The 26,652-nt window shown below is 41.8% G+C and overlaps 1 protein-coding gene across 5 annotated transcripts in view; it reads left to right on the top strand.

Moving 5' to 3' along the window:
• Positions 1-26,652, top strand: part of MYO9A (myosin IXA) — a 517,771-nt gene that overhangs the window by 315,121 nt on the left and 175,998 nt on the right. For all 5 annotated transcript variants that reach the window (XM_033919771.1, XM_033919772.1, XM_033919768.1 and 2 more), the window contains 4 exons: positions 2,697-2,736; positions 12,533-12,655; positions 19,515-19,595; positions 25,759-25,869. In XM_033919771.1, coding sequence (XP_033775662.1) covers positions 2,697-2,736; positions 12,533-12,655; positions 19,515-19,595; positions 25,759-25,869 — 355 coding nt within the window. The remainder of the gene's footprint in view (positions 1-2,696; positions 2,737-12,532; positions 12,656-19,514; positions 19,596-25,758; positions 25,870-26,652) is intronic.

Below are 26,652 nucleotides of genomic sequence, written 5' to 3'. Positions count from 1 at the left end.
AATGGCTGACTTAATGCTCCCTTTAGAAATCTGGACACATCTGGATGAGATGCCAATGAATATTTCTCCACTTGAGCTCTAAAACGTAAGAGCACCGTGACTTGTACTTTGACAGAACTGATGGTCAGCCCCTTTTTGAGCCCCTCCTGGAGAAAAGCTAGGACCATGGGCAACAGAGTCCAAAAGGGCTCCTCATTCCATATATTGCAGTAGTCCTGAAAGCTCTTCCAAGCTTTTGCATAGGCTGCGACCATCAATGGCTTCTTAGATCTCAAGAAAGTAGCTAAGACCATCTCTTAATAATCCTTGCACACTAAGGCTGTGTGCTCAAGAGCCATGAAATAAGACCAAAACTTTCTAGATCTTCCAGCACAATAGCACTCTGTAAGAGAAAAGTTGGATGAAGTGGCAGCTTGACACATTTTTCCCTTTGTAGCTGCACCAGATCTGCATGCCACGGGCAATGAGGCCAATTCAACCTCACCAACCTCAAATGAGCCAACCTCACCAAACTCAAATGAACCACTATTTGGTGAATGACTCGGCCTATTATGGGCCATGGTGGAAATACATACATATCAAACCTGTCTCTGACCATGGCTGGACCAGGGCATCCATGCCGGCGTTTCCGTGCCTGAAACTTCACCTGAAGAACTGGCCAGTGTTCAACCTTATGGCATGCACTGACCACGGAAAAAGTCTGGCAGTTCAGGAAGACTGCAGTGGCAGTAGAGGGGAAGACTACCAGAAGGGAGGGAGCACTAGCTGATGTTATTGTGAGATTGGGAGTACAGGCATGCACTGACTGTGGCAACAAAAATCTGCCAATTTGGGGAGGTCTAGCAGTGGCAGCGGAGGGAGAAGACTACCAGGAGGGAGGAAAGTTAATAGGGTACCACAGGGAAGGTAAGGGGAGGAATGGTAGAATATAAACCCTCGTTTTATATTCTAACTACCATTTTCCCCTAAAAAGGTGGGCAAAAAATGGTATAGCGGTTTATATTCAAGTATATATGGTATATCTGACTATAGACGGTACTGTGGGATTTTTTTTATTTTTTTTTTTTTCAAACCGTCCATGTTTATTTAGTAACCTGTGAGGCATAGCATTTAGAGGTAGTTTTTTTGCCAAATTAGATTGTAAGCTCTTCTGAGCAGGGGCCATCTATTGAACATTAAATGTACAGCACTACGTATGCCTTTCAGTGCTATAGAAATGATAACTACTAGTAGTAGTAGTAATGGTCATTTGTATTATTTTGTTATGTATCCTGTGCAATTTGTTCTTGGTATTATCATTATTTGAAATGGTTTTGCATGAGCAGCATTTATAATACAGTTATTGATATATTTGGTTGTTGCCAGTCTAGTTACCATTTCATAGCTTTTTAGATTTGTCTTTTGGCCATATCTTGTCAGCAGGATTATATTGTGATTTTAGTTTAGTCTATCTGCCTGCATTGCCGTTATGTTAGTAGGTTGTTAATGGGTGGTGAATGTGTTGTATTACATACAGTAATAGTGAATATAGCCTTTTTGTGTACAAAGGGTTGAAAGAGTGACCAACCTGTGCATCAAGCTTAGGAGAGAAGAATGTTGAGACAGGTTCCATTTTGCGTTTTTGAGTGAATGTATTAGTCTGTAAGCACACAAACACAGATGACAAGGGAATGCTGAAAGTTGTCTAAAGCAAGCTCGTTCAAGTTCAGTCCTAAAGGAAAACAAGTACACCAGGTTTTCAGGATATCTCTAATGAATATGCACAAAAGAGATCTGTATACAGTGGAATGTAGTGGGCATTCAAATCATACTTGTACATATACAGTATATTAGGGATATCTTGAAAACTTGACCTGTTTTCAACCTTTGAGGTCTGAACTTGGACAAACCTAACCTTAAGTGTCTTTTTCATTAAATGAGTTAACCTAAGGACCTTATTTATGATTTTGTCTTTGTCATCTTGTTTGACGGATATTGTTTATAGACATTTTTAGCAGAGAAATATGAATGTTTCTTAGATTTATTAAGACTCATGTCTACATTACAAATTGTATGGATGATAATATTACTAATGATATAGCACTTTAGCACAAGAAGTCACAGTGCATGCAAGTGAAACAGCAGTTGGAATCATGAAGGCAAGCTAGTCAAGCTGAAAAGGTTCCCAATCAAGAGTATAAACTATAGATATGTAGCATTGTACATACTTTGGTGGAAGTTAGGGTTACCATATGTCTGGATTTACCTAGACATATCCTTTTTTTAGAGGACCACCAGGTGTCCGGATGGATTTTGAAAACCCGGCAGTTTCTTCGGGTTTTAGAAGGCAATACCAGAGCTCAGGGCTGCATCTGGAGAGCCTCTGAGCAAGCGCAAGTGTGATGTGATGATGTCACACACATACATCCACACATGCTCAGATGCCCTTCAGACACAGTCCCGAGCTTAGGAAAGGAGATGAGGTTTGTATGGGGAGGGGCTGGGGTGGGGTGGGGCAGAGCCATGTGTCCTCTTTTTTTTTTTTTTTAACTTAAATATGGTAACCCTAGTGTAGGTGCAGTAAGAATCTTAGAATTGCATGCCTCAGCATTTATGTATGTATTAAACTCCAGGAGATAGATATTTATTACAGACATACAGTGATCTAGTACATACTGTGAATTTAACAGTAATTGGATCTGTTGTGGTTTGCTTAGGAGAAACAAGAATTTCAAAACCAAACCCAGCCTTCCTAAGGTAAGAAGATGTTTTCTGTACTCCTCTTGTTCATGGGCTACAGCTTACATGGAAATAAGGGAGAAATAGACACAGAGGTTTTATGCTTGGTAATAGCTAGTAGTGGAAGCAGTAGTACTGTGTTCATAAATAGCACTTGTGTTATGGATTTGTTAGTATACATTTACTTCTGGATCATATATATGGTGCCCAAAGTTGCACACCCAACTTTAGTTGTGCTGAGATACAAGCACACCTAAAGTAAAGATGGTACAGAATTAACGAATAATGCCTGACCATACCTAACTTGGACACTATATTATATTACATCGGTGTCTTCTATCCCGCCAATACCTTTCAGTTCTAGGCGGTTTATAACAAGAGTTGGCCTGGGCATTTCCAGGAAGAATACATGGTTAATAGATGTAGTATGCGTCTGGATCTGTGGAGGGTCGATCAAGTTTAGTTAGATCATTTTATAAATTTCTTGAATAAAAAGGTTTTAAGTTCTTTCCTGAATGTTTTGTTGTTGGGGGTGTTATAGTCGGCATATTGGAGAGGTGGTGGTCCAGTTTTGCTGCTCTGGTGGCTAATAGTCTGTTGTATATTTTTTTGCTTTGTATACCTTTGATTGGGGGGGGGGGTAAAGTGTGCATGAGCTCTCCTTGGTCTTGGATGTGTTTTTCCTGTTTAGTCCAGGAGTCCTAGGATTAGCGCTTGTTCCAAGAGTTTGAATTGTTCGTTGTTGAAGTATTTTCAGATTTGCCTTAGGTTGTGCATAGTTGCAAATGCTTTCTGGATCATTTTTGCTGATTTGAAGTTGCATGGTGCAGCCTTTGTTTATCATTATTCCCAGCAGTTTTAGGTTGGGTTGCAAAGGGTATGTGATGGAGTCTATTTCTAGGTTTGTTATGGTTGGGGTTTTGTTATTTTCTAGAAGTAAGAAATTGGTTTTATCTTGATTCAGCTTTAATTTGTGGTCTCATCCATTTTGATACTGTTTCTAGTGCAGTGTGTAGTTTGTTCGTTGTGTTGGGGTTGGTTTGGTCGAAAAGCAGGAGAATGGTGATATCATTTGCATAGCTGTATGAAATTATGCCTATTTCATCTAAGCGTGTGCCAAGTGTGGTTATGTAAAGGTTGAAGAGTGTTGGAGATAGTGGGGAGCCTTGGGGGACTCCGCAGGGGTTGTTCCAGGATTCCGACTGTTCCGTGTTTGCTTTAACTCTGTTTGACACTAGCATTTACACTAGATTTTTATAGGTGTAAGTCCAGTGCCCAAAAATTAGGAGCATGATCCATGCTAAATACTATCCTATATATCCTTTATAGAATAGTATTATGGGCTGAATATTTTCAGTGCCTAAGTTTCAGCACTATTTCCTGAATACAGCCTTTAATGTAATAGCTTGCCTTAAAATTTTTGCAAAATCAGTTTCTTTAGCATCTCTCAAGTCCGGTACAGTTCACTGATGGGTAACAGTTCACCATGACCAGCAGATGGAGATTGAGAAAAAACTTTGGCTGTAATACCAATAGCTGCGCTTCTCTCTAGTCTAACCAGTCTTTGCTCAGTCTCCAGCAGGTGTGGTAAGCTGTGCTGGTCTTCCCTGAAAATGGTTAGTGTAGGCCTGCTGGAAGTTTTTTAGTGGCCTTCTTGTCCCTGTTTGATGCCGGATTGAGCTTGCGGGACCCTTTTAAAGGTCCATCCGACCTCGAGGGTGTCACACTCGACAGATCATGAGTTGAGTCCCTCCCCCATTTCTTCCACCTCTCCAAAATTTTTCTAGAGATGCCTCAGTTGTAAGCCTTGCCACCGATAGCTTAGAGAGCCAGTGGAGTCTGTTCTGACAGAAAAAAAAAAATCCTGAGACAGTACCTGTCTGAAGGGAGCCTTCAGTTCATTGTTTTATTGCTTTTTATTGCTAACCGGCATTTTTTCCCTTAGCTAGTTCACGTATTGCACAATGAGCACTTTTAAAGGGAAAAAGTGTTCATTGTGCTCCAGACGCGAGGTCGACGCGGCCAGCCTGTGCTTGTGGTGTACCGGCCGCTGCGAAAGGGAATCCTCGTCAGCTTTGGATGCCAGCATCCAGGGATCCCTATTGTGAGTGCCTCGTATGCTGGCAGCTGACAGCGGGGAAGCCCAGGCTTCCTTCGCCGCCCACACTGGGATTCCACCAGCTGCCAACAGTCAGGGAAATAAGGTTTCCCTTATTGCCGATGCTGCTGGGGACTCGCTTACCACTCCTGCCGGCTTGCCTGCTTTAGTGGCTGGGACAGTTCAGCTGCTATAAGCCTCGGGGTATGTTTTCAGCAGGCTTAACTCCTATTTTTGCGGGAAGCACCTCCATTTTGTCTGCAGCCTCAGGTGATCTTCCCCCTGTATTGGAGAGACAAGGGCAGGTTTCTGCTGGGTCCTCTGCTGTGGCAATGAGTCCCATTGGGCTTATCTTCAGGCAGCCGAAGGTCCTGCTTCCGCCCAGGAGTCTCTGGGGGGGGGGGGGGTTCCTCTGCGTCCATGCCAGTTCAGCCCCCCTCAGCGCCAGTTTCGCCCCCGTCTCCTCCTCCTCTCATCCAAGTGGCAGAGGATCTCATGGGACGATGATTTTATCTATGAGGAGCAGTTTTCTCTTGATGAGGACCTGGACCCTTTGGGAGATTTCTAGGATCCTCTCAGGAAGACAGATACTGCTGGCAGCGGTTTTTCGGTTCTGTCAGCTGGCGAGGATCCATCAGTAGTACACATCTTTCAGCGGGAAGAGATCCAGGAGCTTATTCTTTAGGTCTCCTCGGTGTTGCATTTTGAGGAAGATACGAAGGAGCTCCTTGCGTGTAGTGGACCCTCTGCTTCAGGGGATCCACTCAGCATCCCACAGTTTCTTTCAGTGCATGCAGTCCTTTCAGGGGACCCGTCGGGGGGGACGTGATTTCTCCACCGGTTCCCCCACCACCCGTCCCACCCAATGACTCCTTGCTGGCGCTTCCCTTGGTTCCGGTGGGCGCTCAGTTGTGAGACTTTTCCAGGGGTGGGCCAAGATCACAACAGATCAGTGGGTCCTGGAGGTGATTCGGGACAGTTATGCTCTGGAGTTTTCCCACTCCTTACCAGATCACTTTTCTCGCTTCTTCTTATCAGGTGGCATGGAAGAAGTGGGCCTTCAAAGATTGCTAGATCTCAAAGTGGTAGTGTCTGTGCCTCCACAGGAGTGTGGCACCGGCCAGTATTCGATTTATTTTGTGGTGCCCATGAAAGAGGGGACTTTTCGTCCCATCTTGGATCTGAAAGGGGTCAACAGGGCTCTGCGAGTTTGTCTTTTTGCATGGAGACCTTGAGATCTGTCATTCTGACAGTTCAGCTGGGGGAATTTCTGACCTCTTTCGATATGACAGAGGCCAACTTGCATGTTCTGATTCACACCTCCCATAAGCGGTTCCTTCGCTTTGCAATCTTAGGACGGCACTATCAGTTTTGTGTGCTTCCTTTTGGTCTGGCCACGGCTCTGTGGACATTCATCAAGATTATTGTGGTTGTGGTGGCGGCCTTGCCCAAGGAGGGCATTCTGGTTCACCCCTATCTGGATGACTGGTTGATCCAAGCAAAGTCTTTTCAGGAGAATTCATGAGTTTTATGGCTCGGGTTGTGGAATTCATACAGTCGCTGGGATGGGCAGTCAGTCTGTCCAAGAACTGTTGGCTCCGTCTCAGTGCCTGCAGTACCTTGGGGTTCTTTTCGACACCAGCTTGGGGAAGGTCTTCCTGCTAGAGGCCCGAGTGGTCAATTTGCAGTCGCAGTTTCATCTTCTGATGGCTTCCCGGTGTCCTCGGGAGGAAGTTTTTTCTCCAGGTCTTGGGGTCAATGGCGGCTTCCTTGGACATAGTTTGGTGGGCATGGGCTCACATGCGCCCACTTCAGCATGCAATGCTTCAGTGGTGGTCGCTCCAGGTGCAAAATTTAGACTCTCCCATTCCTTTTCGGGGGTTAGTTTGTCGTATTCTCCATTAGTGGCTACAATCTTCTAATCTGGTGCAGGGAGTGAATTTGGATCAGCCCCAGTAGACAGTGCTTCTCAAGGATACCAGTCTCCTCGGTTGGGGAGCTCAGTGTCTCTGTCACTCAGCTCAGGGCAGCTGGTCTCTGGAGGAGGCGTCTTGGTTGATCAGTGTTCTGGAGACCACAGCCATCCAGCTGGCGTTATTAGCGTTCCAGATGTTGGCAGGCAAGTATGTTCAGGGTCTCTCGGACAATGCCACGATGGTGGTTTATGTCAATCATCAGGGGAACCACGAGTAATCTGGTGACACAGGAGGCTGCTCTGCTCATGGTGGAGGCAGAGATTCATTTCAGTCCCGCAGCCTTCGAGTTGATTGTGCAGTCTAGGGAGCTGCAGGTCCTGGACCTGATGGCCACGCATGTCAATGACAAAGTGCCATGGTTCTTCAGTTGGCTCAGGGATGTTCAGGCTGAGGGGCTGGATGCTCTGGTACAGCCTTGGCCAATGGTGGGCCTCCTGTTTTTGTTTCCTCCATGGCCAATGGTGGGCAGAGTCCTTAGCATTGCTTGGCACCCTGGCCACGTGATCCTGGTGGCTCCAGACTGGCCCAGGTGTCCGTGGTACATCTTCTCGTGGCCCCATTCCAATATTTCATCTGGGTTCCTTTTGTCTTACAGCTTGGCTCTTGAGAGGGAACACCTAGGTAAGAAAGGTTATTCAGTTAAAGTTATCTTCACTCTCTTGGGGTGTTGGAGGCTTTCCACTTCTCAGGCTTCTGTGTGGGTTTGGCGTATTTTTTGAAGAGTGATGTGCTGCGCGTGTAGTGATTTCTTTTCATGCCTCTTTGCCTCACATTGGAATTCTTGCAGGATGGCCTGGATAGGGGACTAGCGTGGTCTTCTGTCTGGGTTCAGCTTGCAGCTTTGTCTGCTTTTCGCGGTTTTCTGCAGGGTAAGCATTTAACTTCTTTTCCGGATGTTGTTTGCTTTTTGAGGGCAGCTAAATTGCTTCGGCCTCCAGTTCAGCTTGGGATCTCAATCTGGTCCTGTCCGTGCCAGTGCGCCCTCCCTTTGAGCCCCGGGGTTCCTGCTCGTTGAAGGACCTTACTTTCAAGGCGTTTTTCCTGGTGGCCATTACTTCTGCAAGATGCATTTCTGAGCTGCAGGCTTTCTCTTGGAGTTCTACCTTCCTGGAGTTTTCTAGGGAGTGGGTGGAACTATAGCCTGTTCCTTCCTTTCTACCGAAGGTGGTCTCACTTTTTCATGTCAACCAGTCTGTGGTCCTTCCGGTCTTTAGTAGCCAGGAGGACTCTTCAGAACAGAGGCAGTTGCGCAAGTTGGATGTCTGTCGGGTACTTCGCTCTTATGTTCAGTGGACCCAGAAGTTGGATCATCTTTTTGTCTTCTTAGCGGGTCCTCATAAGAAGGATGGCGCATCCAAGGCTACCATTGCACACTGGATCAAAGAGAATATTGCTTCTGCCTCTCTTCTTCAGAAGAAGCCTGTTCCGGATTTTTGCAAGGCTCATTCCACTCGGAGTCAGACAGCTTCTTGGGCTGAGTCTTTTCTGGTGCCTCCAAAGGATATTTGTAAGGCCGCGGTTTGGTCTTCTCTACATTCTTTTGTGCGGCGCTACCGTGTGTACGTCCAGGTGCATTGGGACAGTTTTCTCTGGAGACAAGCATGGGATATACAGGCACACTTGTTGGTGAAGTCCGCTGACAAAGTCTATGTGCCGGTGCTCTCCCCTAGCTAAGTAAGCTTTTATTATACAATTTATTATACAAGGCATTAGATTTAAAAATCTCCACAGGCTGCAGTTGATCTAGAACATTTCCATAAAACTCATCAAATGGTGCCAAAAAATATGATCATGTAACTCCCCTTTTAAAATCTGCTCACTAGCTCCCTGTTGCACACAGGTTGACATACAAAATTCTGTTGCTGATTTTTAATTCACGTCAGTCTCAATCACTCCCCTTCTTCAATTAACTTGTAATTCCTTATTTACCTTCTCGCACTCTTCCCTCTCTTCAACAAAATCTCTTTATCGTCCCCACTAGCAGACACGTCACCTATGGTACAAGTATGGGCACACATTGCTTGCACCATGTGTAATTTTTGGCATGATCTAATTTTATATGTGTGTAAATCAGTATTTTATATGTAAATATGCTTTATAAAATTACCCTCTACATACAGATGCAATGTCTGCAGCTTTTTTGTAAAAGTTTTATAGATACATAGATACCTATATGTCTTTCTAAAATAGACTCAAAATAGACACCCACTTGCCCTACACATATAAAGGGAATTTTACAACAAAGTGCCTGATTTAGGATAAGTAGGTGCTATTTTATTCAAGTATGCGTATAGATTGGCATATTTTATAATCTATATGTCAACATACAAACTTCACCCAAACTCTGCCCCTGTACACACTTACTGTCAGAGTAGATTTCATTATGGGGGTCCTTTTACTAAGGCGCACTAGCCGTTTTAGCGCACGCTAACGCGTCCATTATATTCAATGAACACGTTAGCGTTTAGCGTGCGCTAAATTGGCTAGCACGCCTTAGTAAATGGACCCCTGTATGTGCATTTACTTAAGTTAGTAATTTAAAAGAGGCCATTTACGCACAAATATTGCTACATAATAAGAAAAATTACTTTATGAAATTAACCTCTTAGAAGGTAATTTTATAACAGATTGCTTGTTTCTTTAAGAGGAAGTGTTCTAAGGGCAGGGTCAAAATTCAGATAGTGGTGATATTCAGATGCTGTCTAGGGGTGGTATATAAAATGCAGCATTTTGTGGACTATGGATATGCAGCAATATATATTTATTACATTAGTGATTTCTATTCTGCCATTACCTTGCGGTTCAAGGCGGATTACAGAAGATTTCTGGACATGCCCAGAGGTGTTACAGAGTAGAGCAGGTTGCTTCAGAGGATTGAAATGTTTCATATGGTGTTAGTTAGTCTTCATGGATTTCTTGAATAGCAGAGTTTTTATTTCTTTCCTGAAAGTTTTGTAGTCTGGGTCGCGATTAGTAGATTGGAGAGTTAGTGGTCTAGTTTTGCTGCCTGTGTGGCTAGAAGGCCATCGTACAGTTTTTTCCGTTTGTTGTCTGATTGGAGGGTATGTGAATGGTGTCTGGGTTCTCCTGTGTCTGGTTGTGGTAGTTTGGATTAGGCGTTTGTTCAAGTAGGCTGGGCTGTCACCATTTATGGATTTAAATAATGGACAATAGAATTTAAATAGTAGTCTTGCTTGAATTGGGAGCCAGTGTGAGTTGAGGTATGCCTCGGTGATGTGGTCGTGTTTTCTTAGTGAATAGATTAGTCTCAGGGCTGTGTTTTGTACTCTTTGTAGTTGTTTTATCATTGTTGCGGGGCAGGGAAGATAGAGGATTTATAATGTAATTCTTGATTATCTATGATATCGTTTGTATGTGAGTTTGTGATGTTATCCTTGTTTAATTATGTATGTAGTTTTTGGAGCCCGCCTAAGGTGAGGTGGGCTATAAGTATTTAAAATAAATATTTGTGTAGGGCGTCTGCTAAAATAGAAGTACTAACTTAGGACTGCATATTCAGCTGGCCTGCATAAAGAATAAGATTACAGAATATTTGGAATGAAAATAAGTGACTAACTCCCAAATTCTATATATGGCATTTTTTGAGTTGCACATGTAATTGAAATTGAATAATGAGCCAATTAGTGCTGATTGGCTTCTTATGCAATTATTTGTGTTAATTGGTTTTGATTTAAATTTATGCATGTAAATTTAGGCACAGATCCATACCAAAATTGGGGCACAGAAATGAGTGGGACATGGACGAATTAGGGGTGCTCCTTAAAGTTACACACACAATTATAGAATAAGGGGCATCCACACCTAATTTTAGGCACGAGGATTTGTACTACATTTCTTTTGATGCAAATGGACGTATCTAAAATTAGGTGCGGCTGCCAGGCATAAGCACTATTCTATAACCCAAGCCTAACTTTAAACACAGTTTATAGAATACTGCTCAATGGTTTGTTTGTTTTTAGGTGCCATATATAGAATCCAGTCCCCTAAATCATTCAGCTGTCTTCGTGTGCTGGCCCACTAAGAAAGTTTGAATATTCATGTAGTTAAAAAAAAAAAAAAAAATTAAAAAAAAACATCATGTTTTCAATCTTTCCCATTTCAGGGTTGTTGTTTTTTTAATGTAATAAAGGCATTATAGCTCCAGAAACCCAGTGAAAATAGAGGAATTGTTCTTACCACTCAAGAGTTCAAAACTCAAAAAGCCAAAAAATTGAGTTTTGGGGCTTAGCTTGTTAATTGGCTTCCTCTCTAAAAAGTTCCAAGGCAGTCTAAAAGTTTTCAGCAACTAAAAATTGACTGCTAGGGGTCACTTACCCTTTAGTGGCTGCTATTACCGTGTTTCTCCGAAAATAAGACCTACCCCCAAAATAAGCCCTAGTTAGATCACCCCCCAAACTCCTCCTGAATGTCCCCGACACTCCCTGATGCCATTCCTGGATTCGCCAGCAGCAGCACTTCTCTCCCCTGCCATGCAGACAAACCCCACTAAACCTCCCACCCATTCCCCTAAGCAGCATCTTTCCATATCTCCCTCCCATCCAAACTCCACCGACCCTCCCACCGCGAGACCGACATACCTCCCTCCAAACAGCAGCATCGGTAGCACTCTAAACAGACTGCTTCGCGGTCTTCTCCCGCTGGGTCCTACCCTCTGCCACATCACTGATGATGTCATCAGCGACGCAGCACAGCAGGAGAAGGCTGCGAAGCAGTCTGTTTAAAGTGTTGCCGACGCTGCTGTTTGGAGGGAGGTATGTCGGTCTCGTAAGGAGGGTCAGCATGGTTCTGCTGCATGGAGGGGATGGGAGGGAGGGAGGGATAGAAAGATGCTTTGCAAGGGTTCTGCTGCATGGGGGGATGGGAGGGAGGGATAGAAAGCTGATGTAGAGGGAAGACACAAGGGGTTGAATGAGAGGGGAGGAAAGATGCTGCACATGTGGGGGAGAGAAAGGAAAGAGGAAGAATTTGGGTGGAGGAGAGGACCCAAAATTAATATAAGACACTGTCTTGTTTTCTGGGAAACACGGTATACAGATAAGTGCTTTTGAATATGAGACTTATATAATTTTAATGTTAGGAATTTATTTGCTCTCCACCCACCATTGGGCTCTACTAGACTGATTCCACTGTAGAGGCATTAGACAGAAACTGTGGATGTAGATATATTTTTATGTATGTTTATCTTCATTAGTTAGAGGCAGAAAAGTGTGAACATTTTAAATTTTTTGCCTGATATTCAGTTATTGTTGATCAGCATTTTGCTGACTATCACAGTGTTAAACTTGGATTTTCAATACTGAGCCATGTCCAAGCCCAACATTGAGCTGGCAAGCACATAGCACTTAACTCGGCTATAGGTTACCACATAAAAGACAGGTCTGACTTGTATGTGATCCTATTTATACAGTTAACCCAGCTAGTTAAGTGCTGAATATCGGCAAGTCGGCCAAGTGCCAACTCTTACCCCAAAATAGCTGGTTTTCATTTTGGCACTACCCATTTTATTTTCAGCGGCAATGCCAAACAAACAATTTAACTGTCCATAAACTGTTTCTGGCTGGTTAAATTGCTTTGAATATCGCCCCCTGTTGTTTTTTGGTATTTGTCTTAATGCCTTAAACTAGGAGCTCAACAGAATAAGTGTGCTAAAAGATGTAGGCAGACTTATTGATATAGTTGTTTCTGATTAGAAGCATCAGTTATCTCCCTTGTTTCCCAGCACTTGTTAAATGTTAAATCGCTTAAACATCTGACCAATCTAACGCTGCAAGATCGCATCACCAAGTCCCTTCTTCACCTGCATAAGAAGAAGAAGCCACCCAGCATCAGTGCACAGTTCCAGGTATCAAATGATATGTGTCACTTATTTGATTATTGATATCTTTAATGTTCTACCATTTATATGTAATGTTCACTGTTGCTGAGTTTGGGACAGACAGATGTTCAAGCTGCTTTTGATAATGCAGAAAGCATTATTCTAATCTAAACATGGTATATGTCATATGACACGGGTATCAAAGTCCCTCCTCGAGGGCCACAATCCAGTCGGGTTTTCAGGATTTACCCAATGAATATGCATGAGATTTATTAGCATACAATGAAAGCAGTGCATATTCATTGGGGAAATCCTGAAAACCCGACTGGATTGTGGCCTTCGAGGAGGAACTTTAACACCCCTGTCATATGTGCAGCAAGTTGAATGTTAATGGATGTTAAGTCAATTTTTTTTATTTTATTTTTTTATTTAATTTAATTAATTTTTCAGTTCATTATCCCCGGGTTTTTAAAAAAAATTTCCCGAGTTCCATCACATGGTTTTACGTGTGACGTAGGACGCTGCAGTAAAATTTCAGGAGGAGGACCTCTCTGTTCCAGCGCCATTTTCACCTTTGCCAGACACCCTTTTGGCTGGTCTCTGGAGAGCCCACTATAGCAAAATCAGTTCCTGAGGAAGGGGGATTCTCCCCCAAAACGGAGCCCCGTTGACCGGGTTATTGACCATTTATTGACTGCTCATCAAGAAGCTAAGTGCTCTTATTTTGATTGTGTCTGTGCTGGCTTGGTCGATTCTGGACGTAGTATCTCCCTCGGATGGGGAGTGGAGATAGCTAACAAATTCACTTTGTTAATAGCATTATTGTATATTATTTAAATTGTTCACTTTTTAGCACACTAGTTTGTGCACTAGGTGGTAAGGTATTATTTATTCACGGGGTAGCCCAGGGATGTTTTGCAGATAATACCATTCTGGGTGTAGGACTGTGTCAGCTGGCGCTATGGGGCGTGTCCCTATTGCGGGTTGTGTAACTGAGGGCTTCCCTTTACAAAACAAATTATTAAGGATTTGGGGTGCGTGTTCGTTGGAGCTATCTATCCCTCCCACCCTCTTTTCTCAGGGGGTCAGAGGAGACGTCTTATAAATTTTTGTTTGAATTCCAGTACTCTTCTTGGGTTTCATTTGCATTTTCTTGAAACATAGTTCTGTAACAGGGACTCCATTTCAGAATTAACTCTGCTCCAAGAAAATGCCAAGCAGCATTCTTTAGCAAAGACATGGGGTTCCATACTTTAGCTGTTATTTTCCAATAGTCGCAAATCTGCATAAGAATATTACTTTAAGAACATAAAAACATAAGCAGTGCCTCTGCTGGGTCAGACCTGGGGTCCATCCGGCCCAGTAGTCTGCTCACGTGGCAGCCCATCAGGTCCAGGACCTGTATAATGATCTCTCTCTATACCCTTCTATCCTTTTTTTCTTCAGGAATTCATCCAATCCCTTCTTGAACTCTGATACCGTACCCTGTCCTATCACACCCTCTGGAAGCGCATTCCAGGCATCCACCACCCTTTGGGTGAAGAAGAACTTCCTAGCATTGGTTCTGAATCTGTCCCCTCTTAATTTTTCCGAATACCCTCTCATTCTTGTAGTTTTTGAACGTTTGAAGAATCTGTCCCTCTCCACTTTCTCTATGCCCTTCATGATCTTATAAGTCTCTATCATGTCCCCTCTAAGTCTCCGCTTTTCCAGGGAAGAGAGCCCCAGTTTCTCTAATCTTTCAGCGTATGAAAGGTTTTCCATACCTCTTATCAATCGTGTCGCTCTTTTCTGAATCCTCTCGAGTATCGCCATATCCTTCTTAAGGTACGGCGACCAATATTTAAAACTCTGAATTCCTCTCCTTCTGCAGTGACAGCTCTCTCTTCAGTTTTTCCTTCTGAAAGCAAACCTAGGAGGTGTATTCTGATCTGCTCTACTTCTTTTTGTTGTTTTCGGGTATTTTTTGCTGTTGGTCTTTGGATTTTGCTGCATGGCTTCGGTGCTCGGAGGTCCCTTTCTTCACCTTTCTCCACCAGGGAAAAGACACAGTCCCACATAGGTGAACTGCTGCTCTCAGGCCAATCTCTTTGAGTACTGTGGAGCCAGCTTGTTTTGTATCCCTGCTGGAGCTTGGGGGTCCATTCCCCTGGGAGCTGTTCACCCGCTGATTTATCAAAGGCTTGAGTGCAGACTGTGAGGCCCCTGTGTAACAACCTTCTCTTCATTCCTCCAGAGGTTAGACCCCCAGAAAGGCCCAAAGTGCTTGGCCTGTGGGGAAGATAGCTCATCTAGAGGCTGCATGCAACAAGGCTGCAAAATGCAAGTATGTGAAGGAGGAGGAAGCGCTCCATCTCAGTCAGGAGCTTTGCAGGGGTCTGTAGAGCTTTTGTTGTAAGGATTCTTCTTTGGGAAACCTATTTAATAGGCCTGGGAAGCGCTGCCCTGACTTTGAGCATGCCAGCTTTGCTACATGGGGCTTCTTATCCCAGCAGGCCTCTCTGCCTCACAACATGCTGGCTCTTAGATCAGTGACCCTATGGAGCAGATCTGTGAGGACTGGAAATCCTTGTCCATGCCTTTACTATCTTAAGGCTTTGCTGCATTTTTGTATGAGGTGACAGGAGGTCAGGAGGTGCAGGGGATCATAGTGATATTTCCTCAGTGCGCTGTCTTTTCGGGTCGGCTTGGAGGATAAAGTCCTGACCAGGTTCAAAGGATTTCTTTCATTGCGGTCCTATGTAGTGAACTTTGGGGGCACAATAACTGCATGGTCATCGGATTGTGGTGTTCCACAGAGTTCCCCGCTATCTCCTATCCTCTTTAATATCTACATGACTATGTTAAAATTTTATAAACTAAGCCCTATCGAATCACTATTTATTTATGTGGATGATATTTTTATTTTGCTTGAAATCTACCCTAATTTGATTAATCTTAGTCAACATAAATTCTTGTTTATCCAAATTACAGTCATGGTCATCTCTGGTTCAAATGAAATTAAACACAATAAAAACAAAATTACTTTTGTTTGGTCCATAAATTGCAAACCTTCCAATTACCCTTAATTCTAGTGATGTTCTGCCAATTGAGTCTTCTTGAGTATTGGAAATCTTTTTCCATTGTCAGGTAAACCATCTGATTAAGAAATATTTCTTCAGTTTACATACATTGAAAAGGATCCGTTACCTGTTTTATCAACATCATTTTGCAGTTTTGGTCCAGTCCATCATTTTGACACAGCTGGATTATTGTTACTCTGTTTACATGGGTTTGAGCAAAAGAAATGAAAAAAAGACTCCAATTAATTCAAAATACTGCCGCAAGATTGATCTTTGGTAAAAAACAAAGTATGACCATGTGTCACCTCTGTTAAGGAGTTTACATTGACTTCCTTTTTGATTGAGAGTTCAGTTTAAATATGCCTGAATAGTTTTTATAATCTTACATGGTATCTTTGATTCATTGGTTCCTCTAGCTTTAAATTCTTCGAGATCCTCAAGTCGCAGAATTGTCCATGTATTTAAACTTTCTTTTCCCACTGTAAAAGGTGCCAGATCTATCAGTAAAATTGTTCATTCCTTCCCCTACTTATTAACAGCATTTTGGAATGATCTACCTTCTCAAATAAGATTTTGTCTATCCTTTCAAGTTTTCTGAAAAATCCTGGAAACTACTCTTGTTTCAGGCGTTTTCTAGCAGATAAGTTTCCATGAGGTCAGTTCTCTCTATTAACTACAACTACTGATGACCGAGTCGAACCTTGTTTCTCAGGGATGAATCGGTATATAAGAACAAGATTTAGTTTAGTTTAGTCATTTCTGACTCCTCCTTTGCGTAGCAGCTTGATTCGCAGCTGCCCTCTTCCCAATGTACAGTTATGAGCAACACTTCTTTTCTGCTCATTCGAACTTCACCTCTCTAGTCTCTGACCAATGGGAGTCACCTGAAGGCTCGCCGAAGGTGGCCAAAGCTATGTCTAAAATTTATCCTATGACTCCGAACTCCCAACAGCTGTTTTCGCAGGCAAAAGGGGACTATGCAGTAGCTCCAGTAGCCAAACACACCTCTTTTCCTAGTGAGGGTAGAGTGATGCTGATGGATGCACAGAATCGTAAAGTGGAATTGGTCCTTACAAGACAACTTGAAGTGCTGGCTTTGGGTTTCAAAGCTGCAGCAGCTGCCTCTGTGGCATAGGTCTGTCATACAAGTTTGCGGACTAGTCCCTCTGAGCTGGGGGATGCCTGTCCCAATATTATGAAGGAGGGAGTGGATTACTGGTTATACTCAAATATAAACTGATCCAAATACAAACAGAGGTATCCTTTTTTCCCTCCAAAAAGAGGGAAAAAAGGTTGACTCAAATATAAACCGAGGTTAGAAATTTGGGTTATCATGGTGAGCCAATCTATAACAACTGTTCACCCTCCCTCCCCATCAGCTATATCGTAAGTCACTAAACATAATACAATGTGATGCATGTATCACAATAGGATCCCTACATAGAAAAACCCAACTACAAGCAACCACAAACTTAAATAAACGTAGACAAAAATCAAACTTAAATCTCAAGATTGGTGAGATATGCAGTTCAACACCAGAGAAAATGAAACAGCACTCTACACTTTAGAATGTAAAAAGAAAGCAGTGCAAATTTACAGTAAAATGTCATTTTCTGTTCATGAAATTAAAAATAAAATTATTTTTTTTTTCTACCTTTGTTGTTTGGCCATTTTATTCATGTTTATCCCAGTTTCAAGTTTCTGCTTTCTTCTGTCTTAATTTTCTTTCCAGGGTCTGGAGTCAATCTACCACTTTTCTCCTTCCTATTTTCACTTCCTCTCCACACTATATAGTATGTGTCTTAGATATTCAGTGTTGTGCCGAATAGACCACCGGTGAGCTAAGATAATTACCAGCACTGTCCTCAAAATCTAGAGGATAGCACTCCACCATAAGCTCAAGGTTCTAGTTAGAATCTTTCTAATAAGGAAAAAGGCATGAAGTAAAAAAAGCTCCCCTGAAATCATCAAGGGAAGAAAACCCAATCATGTCAAAAAAGTATTTAAAACAGACAAATCCAAATAGTCTATCCAGCACAAAGCTAAATCCAATAGAGAGTTGAAAAAATGTTTACAAAAAGATTATATATAATAAAGTGCTACTTAGCTAGCCAGCCAAACCATCCAGGCTGATGTTTTGTCTAGTCACAGGAGATCATCAAGCCATCAAATCAACTGATGATTGTAATCCATCGTGAAGGAGGAAGACTCAACTCCAGCTAAGCAATTCAAAAGCAAACCAAAAGTAATCTCAACAAGAGATCCTGCAGGGCCTTGTTTCACGAGGTTGCTGCCATCAGGAGACAACCCTCTCCGAAATCAGTAATTATGACAGGAATGGTTCAGCCTGTTCTGATTGCACAATTATTTGATATCAGAAATACTGATCTCTTTTTTTTTATTTTTTTTTTTAATTCTTTATTCATTTTTAAGCTTTCATCAAGTGTACAAAATTAATATGAACAATATTAAATAGACCACTTGAACATCTTATCAGTATACTTTATAAACATACAAGCAACCCTCCCCCCAACCTCCCTCTAAGCCCATTATTAATTGTAAGATCATAAACCCTCCAATAAAAACCCTCCCCCCTCCCAATACTAAGTGGTGTATAATTAATAGAAAAATGGCATTTAATCATGACAAAAAGATGTTAAGATCTCTGTTAGTATACATTTCATGCATTTAGAGCAAAAAGTTTGTAAAACAGAATTTCCAACATCTAATAAACCAAGAACTGTCAGACTGTTAGATCAATGAATGTTCCAAAAGAATTTTTATTCACTAGGTTGTAGCCCCCCTCCCCTATTCTATAACTTGGCACCTAATTTAAGCACCTTTTGTATACTTATATTTATAGAATACTAGCACTTGAGTGGTTTATATTTACTTGTATGTGTGCTAGGTGTGCTTATGCTATTCTATAAATGGCATACAATTCACTACTTGCAACTTGCCCCTAAATTCTATAAAGTTCACCTAAAGTGAGGCGCCTACATTGGCACATCTAGCCAATGTAGGCACCTAACAATTGATTAAAAGACTAAATTGGCACCAATAATTGGCAACTAACACCTCATAATTGGCATTAATTGGACTTGATTAAAAGTTAAATGCTTAGTCAAAAACACATAGTTGTGGCACTTGGATACGTTTAAAACAGGTCTAGCTCCAAACTAAGTGCAATCCAGGACATCTTAGAAAAGGTTTGATTTTCGCTGCAATTCATCCCAAGTTAAACATGCCTAAAACATGCCTCCCAGCATGACTCCTGGAACTCTGGTTGCCTAGCAGCAGAAACGTCTTGCACGATGTTCAGGAAAAGGGTTTTGATTATCGTCAATTGGACGTTCCAGCGATTAGGACGTCCACATGCTGACTAAGGGTTTTTTGGGGGATGTTTTAGTTTTTTGATTGTGATAACCATATTCATTCTGATAAGCATTTTGAAAAATAAGATTTATCCTAGTATAGTAATGCCCGAAGTATCTATACACAAACAGAAAAACTGGATAAAGATCTGGCCATAAATATCCAAAGATTTGAATGAAAGAGGAGGGGGATGCTGTTGCCAGGAGATTTCAGATATGTGGTAGACTTGCAAGGAGCCTGTAGATTCTGAAGTTTTTTGTGTGACAGTCAGTGTTCTTACCCACTTCAATTTCTTATACTCATCTGGAGAACTGTCTCTAGGTCTAGTCTTATGTCTATGGAAGGGTTCATTCATAGAACCTTCACATCAACAGTTTTCCCTTTATCAAGCAGAGCTATTATGCCAGTATTCCTGCTTGAATTGATATAACTTCTGCTTTCTTTTCTAGACCTCTCTTAACAAGCTCATAGAGACGTTAGGACAAGCAGAACCGTATTTTGTTAAATGCATTCGTTCCAATGCTGAAAAGGTAAATTTTGTTTTTGTATTTGCCTATATTGCACAATATACTGTATTTAATAACTAATAACTTTCCTCTGTAACACTCTCTTATATTCTAATAATAAAATTAATGGTTAGTAATTTCTTACTATAGTCCCTTCAAGTAGATAATTACTAACTCGGTGGTTCCCAAACCAGGTCCTGGAGACACCCTAGCTATCAGATTTTCAAGATATCCACAATGAATATTCATGAGAAATACTTTTATGAACTGCTTCCACTGTATGCAAATCACTCTCATGAATATTCACTGTGGATATCCTGAAAACCTGATGGGCTGGGATGCCTCCAGGACCAGGTTTGGGAATCACTGAACTAACTGACATCTTATGTTCCTATCTTAAAATTGTAATGTATTGTACTGGGAAATTGCTCTTTATTTTGGATAATGCTGTGGATAAATGTGTTTAGCAAATCTGGGAAATATATCATGTTATAATGCATCATCCTGTTCTGTATGATAACAGTAATAATTCTTCTGATGACTCTTCCTTTAGGACTGTTTTCTAATACACCCTACCCTGCAACCTAAAACTCACAAAAAAATCGAACCCACCATATTTTGGGACAAAGTAGACCCCGCAAATGTCTCCATAGACCCTAAAGAATTAATTTGCCAATGGCATACCTTAAGCGAAACAATCCTGAATGAGCTAGCCCCAGTAAATGTAAAGCATAGAATCTGCAGGACGTCTGACAAATGGTTTGACACTGAACTTCTCCAACTAAAAAGGCGCTGCAGACAGCTTGAAAGAATCTGGATAAAAAAGAACCAAGAACACCCCAAAGTTGAATGGAGAAGCCTAATTAAACAATACAAGATCAAACTTACGGAAAAACGAAAAGCTTACTACCCCAAACTAGTTGGCTTAGAAGCCCAGACACAAAAAAACTTTTCAATCTAGTAAAAAACCTTACTGATACCAAGCCACTCCTAGCCTCACAAGGAAACCACCCACCAACAGCCATCCAACTAGCAGACCACTATAAAAGCAAGATCACTACAATCAGGTCCACCTTCAACAACATACCAACCCACCTCGATGAGATAAGAATAAACCCTACAATAGGAGAAGCCATTGCAGCAGATAGGACCTGGACCAACTTCCCAGTAGTACAATGGACTGACATAAACCGACTCTACAAAAAATACAGCCTAGCATCATGCGACCTGAACAACTGTCCCTCATATCTGCTAACAAATGCCTCCCCCAAATTTAGAGCCAGCTTCATGCAATGGATACAAATCACACTCACGGAAGGTCAATTCCCACAAGACCTTGGAGAGATCATAATCACCCCAATATTGAAAGATCATAAAGGCCCAATAGATACCCCCTCCAACTATAGACACATCGCCTCAATACCATTATACGTTAAACTTATAGGTCTAGTTGCCCAATACCTCACCAACTACTTGGAAGACTACAACCTACTTCACCCTTCACAATCAGGGTTCAGAACCAACCATAGCACAGAGACACTACTAGTAACTCTACTAGACACAGCCCGACAGCACCTTAGCAAAGGAAGAAGGATGCTGATAATTCAACTCTGCAGCTTTTGACCTGGTAGACCACACCATACTACTTCAGATACTAGAAGCCATAGGGATTTCAGGAGGGGTATACAACTAGTTCCAAGGATTCCTTAAAACAAGAACATACAGAGTAAAGACAAACGATCTTAAATCAGACCCCTGGTCCAACCCCTGCAGAGTACCACAAGGGCACAACTGTCGCCCATGTTCTTCAACCTCTTCATATCCTCCCTTGGTACCACTCTAGATAACCTTGACGTAACATCATTCAGCTACGCAGACGACAATCCTCCCCTTCGACGCACCAGATCCCACTTCAACAGATAATCTGAAAAAAGCACTAGAAGCAGTGGAAAAATGGATGACAGACCACAAATTGAAGCTGAACTCAGACAAAACAAAATTTCTATTGCTTGAAAAGAACAAAACCCCATCCATAACAGAATTAGAAATAAGTGCCACCAAATACCCTATGCAGTCCGCTCTCAAACTCCTAGGAGTGACGATAGATAAATGCTGCACAATGCAGGCCCAAATCAACTACTGAAAAAGCATTTCTAACCATGCGCAATCTACGAAAAATAAGAAAATTATTTGACAAAGAGCAATATAGGCTTATAGTCCAATCCCTAGTCCTAGGTCTAGTGGATTACTGTAATATCCTCTACCTACCGTGCCCCACAAACTTGATAAAACAATTACAGACTGTACAAAATACAGCCCTCAGACTGATCTATTCACTTGGAAAATTTGACCACATCACCAATGCCTACCTAGATTCACACCGACTACCCATACAAATGAGAACTCTGACCCCATTTTCCTACCCCCCCATTCAAAGGTACTCGGCGCAAGAAGATGTATGATAACCTACTAGCAATGCAGGCAGCGAAACTAGACCCCTCCATTACTAACTTGCTGACAACAACAAGCGACTTCAAATCATTTTGAAAAGAAATCAAAACCTTGCTTTTCAAAAAATTTATCCAGTTATCTTAACTCTCCCCTTGTCCTTCCCCCTCCCTTCGTAAATTCCCCCTCAAATTGCTACTCTTGCACTTTCTCCTCAAAGACTCAACTATGAAACCAGTCCCCTAAACTGTAATTTCCCTGTAATGTCCAATTTTCTTCTGATTTATTCTCTTCTTGTAATTTCTCCTATGTTCGCCACCCATCTTGTAATTTTTCCTCTAAGACTCTTTTATGTAACCAGCCCCCTAGAGTGTAATTTTCCTGGAAATGTTCAGTTATCTTCTGATGTAATCCGCCTAGAACTGCAAGGTACAGGCGGAATAGAAGTCATTAATGTAATGATTGTTTGGATTGATCTTAAGGTGGCCAAACAGGTTGAAAAGGTGACGGCGAAAACTAGAAGGATGCTAGGGTACATATGGATAGGTATTTCCTGTAGGAAAATGGAAGTATTGATACTCCTGTATAAATCTTTGATGAGACCTCATTTAGAATATTGTGTATATTTCTGGAGGCCGCACCTTCAAAAAGATATCAAATGGATGGAGTCGGTCTAGAGGAAGGATACTAAAATGGTGCATGGTCTTCATCATAAGGCGTATGGGGACATACTTAAAGATCTCAATTTTTATACTTTGGAGGAAAGGCAGGAGAGGGGAGATATGTTACAGATGTTTAAATACCTACGTAATATAAATGCGCATGGGTTGAGTCTTTCATTTGAAAGGAAGCTCTGGAATGAGAGGGCATAGGATAAAGTTAAGAGGTGATAGGCTCAGGAGTAATCTAAGGAAATAATTTTTTACAGAAAGGGTGGTAGATGTATGGGGAGCAGTCTCCCGGTAGAGGTGGTGGAGACAGATACTGTGTCTGATTCCAAGAAAGCCTAGTATAGGTACATAGGATCTCTTAGAGAGAGGAAGATATAATAGTTACTGCAGGTGGGCCATTTGGCCTTTATCTGCCATCATGTTTCTATGTTTATATCTGTGTTCCACGTACCACGTGGCATAAGAAGGGGGATAGTAGTGTCGTCTTTGCCCTCTTCTATCCATTCAGGGAATTCTTGTATACAGTCCATCCGAGGACCATCCCAAAAGTCTAAAGTGGAGCCGGTAAAAAGCGCTGGTGCGCCCCAGCGAAACATATCTGCAATTTGGTGCCGAAATACTTTAAAAGTTCAAAATGGTGTGTGGAGGGTTCCTCTGTCCCTCAGGGGCAAGGATTTCCAACTGAAGTTATTAATATTATGTTTAAGGTATATATGATTAACAAAGTTTCCGTGAATCTGTCTTAATATTGCAGCCCCGTTAATCCTGGGGGCTTCTCTCCCAGTGAGCACAGGTCCACAGCAGAAGAACTATGTGTAGCCAGGGGATAGTCCACCTGTAGATGATTCAGATGTTCCAAATACTTTTTTATGCCTTTACTTTCCCTGACAGGTACTGTACTTCCACAGTGGATGACGATGCTGTGGCTACAGACCTGCAGGACCCAGATCTGTGGGGGCTTTCCGGATCTAGGGGAGGATCCCACTAGGCATAGATTGTTTAAATTGTCAGCACTGATGGGGATGATTTTAGGAGTCTCTCCAGGAGTTAAAACTTGAGACTCCTCAAGTCATGGCAGTGCAATGCTTTCTTATAAATAGCACAAAGACTCGGGGAAAGGCAGAAGGGAGGTTCTGGAAGCCAAATTTAGGCTCTTAGGTAGGAAATTAAAATCCAGAACCTCCAGGGTACTATTTTCAGAAGTGCTCCCTGTTCCAAGTGCAGGACCCAGGAGACAGGCAGAGCTTAATAATCTCAATGCGTGGATAAGGTGATGGTACATGGAGGAGGGTTTTAGATTTGTTAGGAACTGGGTGCCATACTGGGGAAGGGGGACCCTATTTCACAAGATGGACTCCACCTAACCAGTGTAGAACCAGGCTGCCGACATCAGCATTTAAAAAGGAGATAGAGCAGCTTTTAAACTAGAAACTGGTGGAAGGCCAACAGTCGCTCAAAAGAGCATGGTTCAGGACAAGGTATCTTTAAAAGAAATCGTCGTAAAAGGGAAAACAGAGCATCTCGATAGTGAGATTGTAATACAGGCCACAGTAGACCAGGCTTCCTTAAATACATAGCAGGCTGATTTAAAAGATTGCAAGTTATCCATGCCAACTATTGAGCAAATTGTAAATAGATTTGACAAACAACATTGGAGAGTTAGAATATATTGCACTAAATGAAAAGATAGATATAGGCATTTCTGAGACCTGGTGGAAGGAAGATAATCAATGGGACACTGTCATACCGGGGTACAAGCTATATCATAGTGATAGGGTGGATCGAATCGGTGGAGGCATAGCGTTATATGTTAAGGAGAGCCTTGAATTGAATGGATTGAAAATTCTACAGGAGCGGAAGCACACCTTGGAATCCCTATAGGTAGAAATTCCATGTGTAAGGAGGAAAAGGATAGAGATAGGAGTGCACTACTATCTGCCTGACCAGGATGAACTGACAAATGCTGAAATGTCATCGGAAATTAGGGAGGCTAGCAAACTGAGTAACTTCTACTACCCAAATAAATGTTACTGGGTAAATGTAATATCACGGCATGCTTGGGAAATAAAATTCCTTGATGAAATCAAGGACTGCTTTATGAAGCAGCTGGTTCAGGAACTTACCAAGAGGTGAAGCAATTCTATATCTAGTTCTTAGTAGAGCACATGAATTGATGCAGGAGGTAATGGTGCTGGACTCACTTGATAACAGTGATCATAACATATCAGATTTAATATAATCCCTGGAATAAGTTTGCACAGGAAATCCAGTACAATAACACTTAACTTTAATAAAGGAGCTTATTAAAATATGAGGAGAATGGTAAAAAAAAAAAAAAGAAACTTCAAAAATATACATCAGGCTTGGATATTATTCAAAAATACCATCAGGAAGCCCAGACTAGATACATTCCATGTATTAAAAAAGGAGAAAAGAAGACCAAACGGCAGTCAGTATTGTTAACGAGTGAAGTGAAGGAAGCTATTAGAGCTAAAAAAGAATCCTTCAGAAAATGGAAGAAGGATTCGTCTGAAAATAATTGTAAACAGCACAAGAAATGTCAAGTCACAAGACGCTAATAAGGAAGGCGAAAAGAGACCTTGAAAAGAAGATTGCGCTGGAAGCAAAAACACACAGTAAAAAAAATGTTTTAGGCATATTAAAAGCAAAAAGCCAGGAAGAGAATCAGTTGGACTGCTAGTTGACCTAGGGATAAAAGGTCTCCAGTCAAGACCATAGAGGAGAGATTAAATGTATTCTTTGCCTCAGTCTTCACTGAGAAAAATGTGTCCAAAATGGTATTCAATTCTGATGAATCAGAGAAACTCAAGCAAATCTCTGTAACACTAGATGATGTAATGGGTCAGTTTGTCCTTGTTCACTCTTTGTTCTTAATTTACTCTTTGTAAGCTTTTTGTAATTTTTTTGTAAGCTGCTTTGAATCCAGTTGGAGATATAGCGGTATATGAAACTATTAATATTAGCATTAAATCATTATCTTGAGCAGCACTTCTGTACAGTTAGATCAATGTTTATTTGTTATATGAACCTTTGTTTCCCTTTTTCAGCTTCCTCTGAGATTCAATGACACATTGGTGCTAAGACAACTGCGATACACAGGCATGCTAGAGACTGTACGAATACGACAATCAGGCTATGGATGTAAATATTCATTCCAGGTCAGATATACTAATATGGTTATATGTAAACTAGAGAAGGAAGTAAAGTCTAGTTTCAGGCTGAAGCAGGACAACAAAAAGAGCCTGCAACTTACACTAAGGTTTTGCACCTAATGCATATTAACTGTGGTAGCTGCAAAAACTGGGATTAACATTTAGGAATGTTTCCAGAATTTGGGGGAAGGCAGCTGTGCAGTTAGTTAGAGCAGTTATCTCCACCATGCATTAATGATAATATGTAGTTAGCTACACCTCTGGAGCTATAGCTAACTGAATTGTGTTAGTTGTTGCATTAGTACTTCTGCATTAACCTCAAGACACTATGTTCCCTAATAGATATTTACACATTGGGCCCAAATTCTGTATATGGTGTCCTAAGTTGAGGACAGAAATTGGTGTGTGCTCAATTTAATTGTTTAACAAGCCATTTGGAGCCGATAGTTGACAATTAACAATAATTGGAGCTAATTGACACTCATTAGAAGTTACATGAACAACTGTTGGTGCACTCTGTAAAGAGGTACGTGTCACTTCTAGTGTGTGAATTTCAAAAGGGGGTGTGACAAGGGTAGGAACATGGGCAGATCATGGGTATTCCTAAAAGTTAGATGCACTATTAACAGAAGACATCCGATATGCACACAACTTAAGCGCAGATGTTTCGGCCTGGCTTTCCTTGGTCTAAATGTGGGAGTGTGTGGTGCAGTGGTTAGAGTTTCAGCCTCAACACCCTGAGGTTGTGGGTTCGAATCCCGCACTGCTCCTTGTGACCCTGGGCAAGTC

Source organism: Geotrypetes seraphini, chromosome 14, assembly GCF_902459505.1.
Source record: "Geotrypetes seraphini chromosome 14, aGeoSer1.1, whole genome shotgun sequence".
Taxonomy (NCBI): Eukaryota; Metazoa; Chordata; class Amphibia; order Gymnophiona; family Dermophiidae; genus Geotrypetes; species Geotrypetes seraphini.
This window is presented reverse-complemented; position numbering and strand designations above follow the sequence as displayed.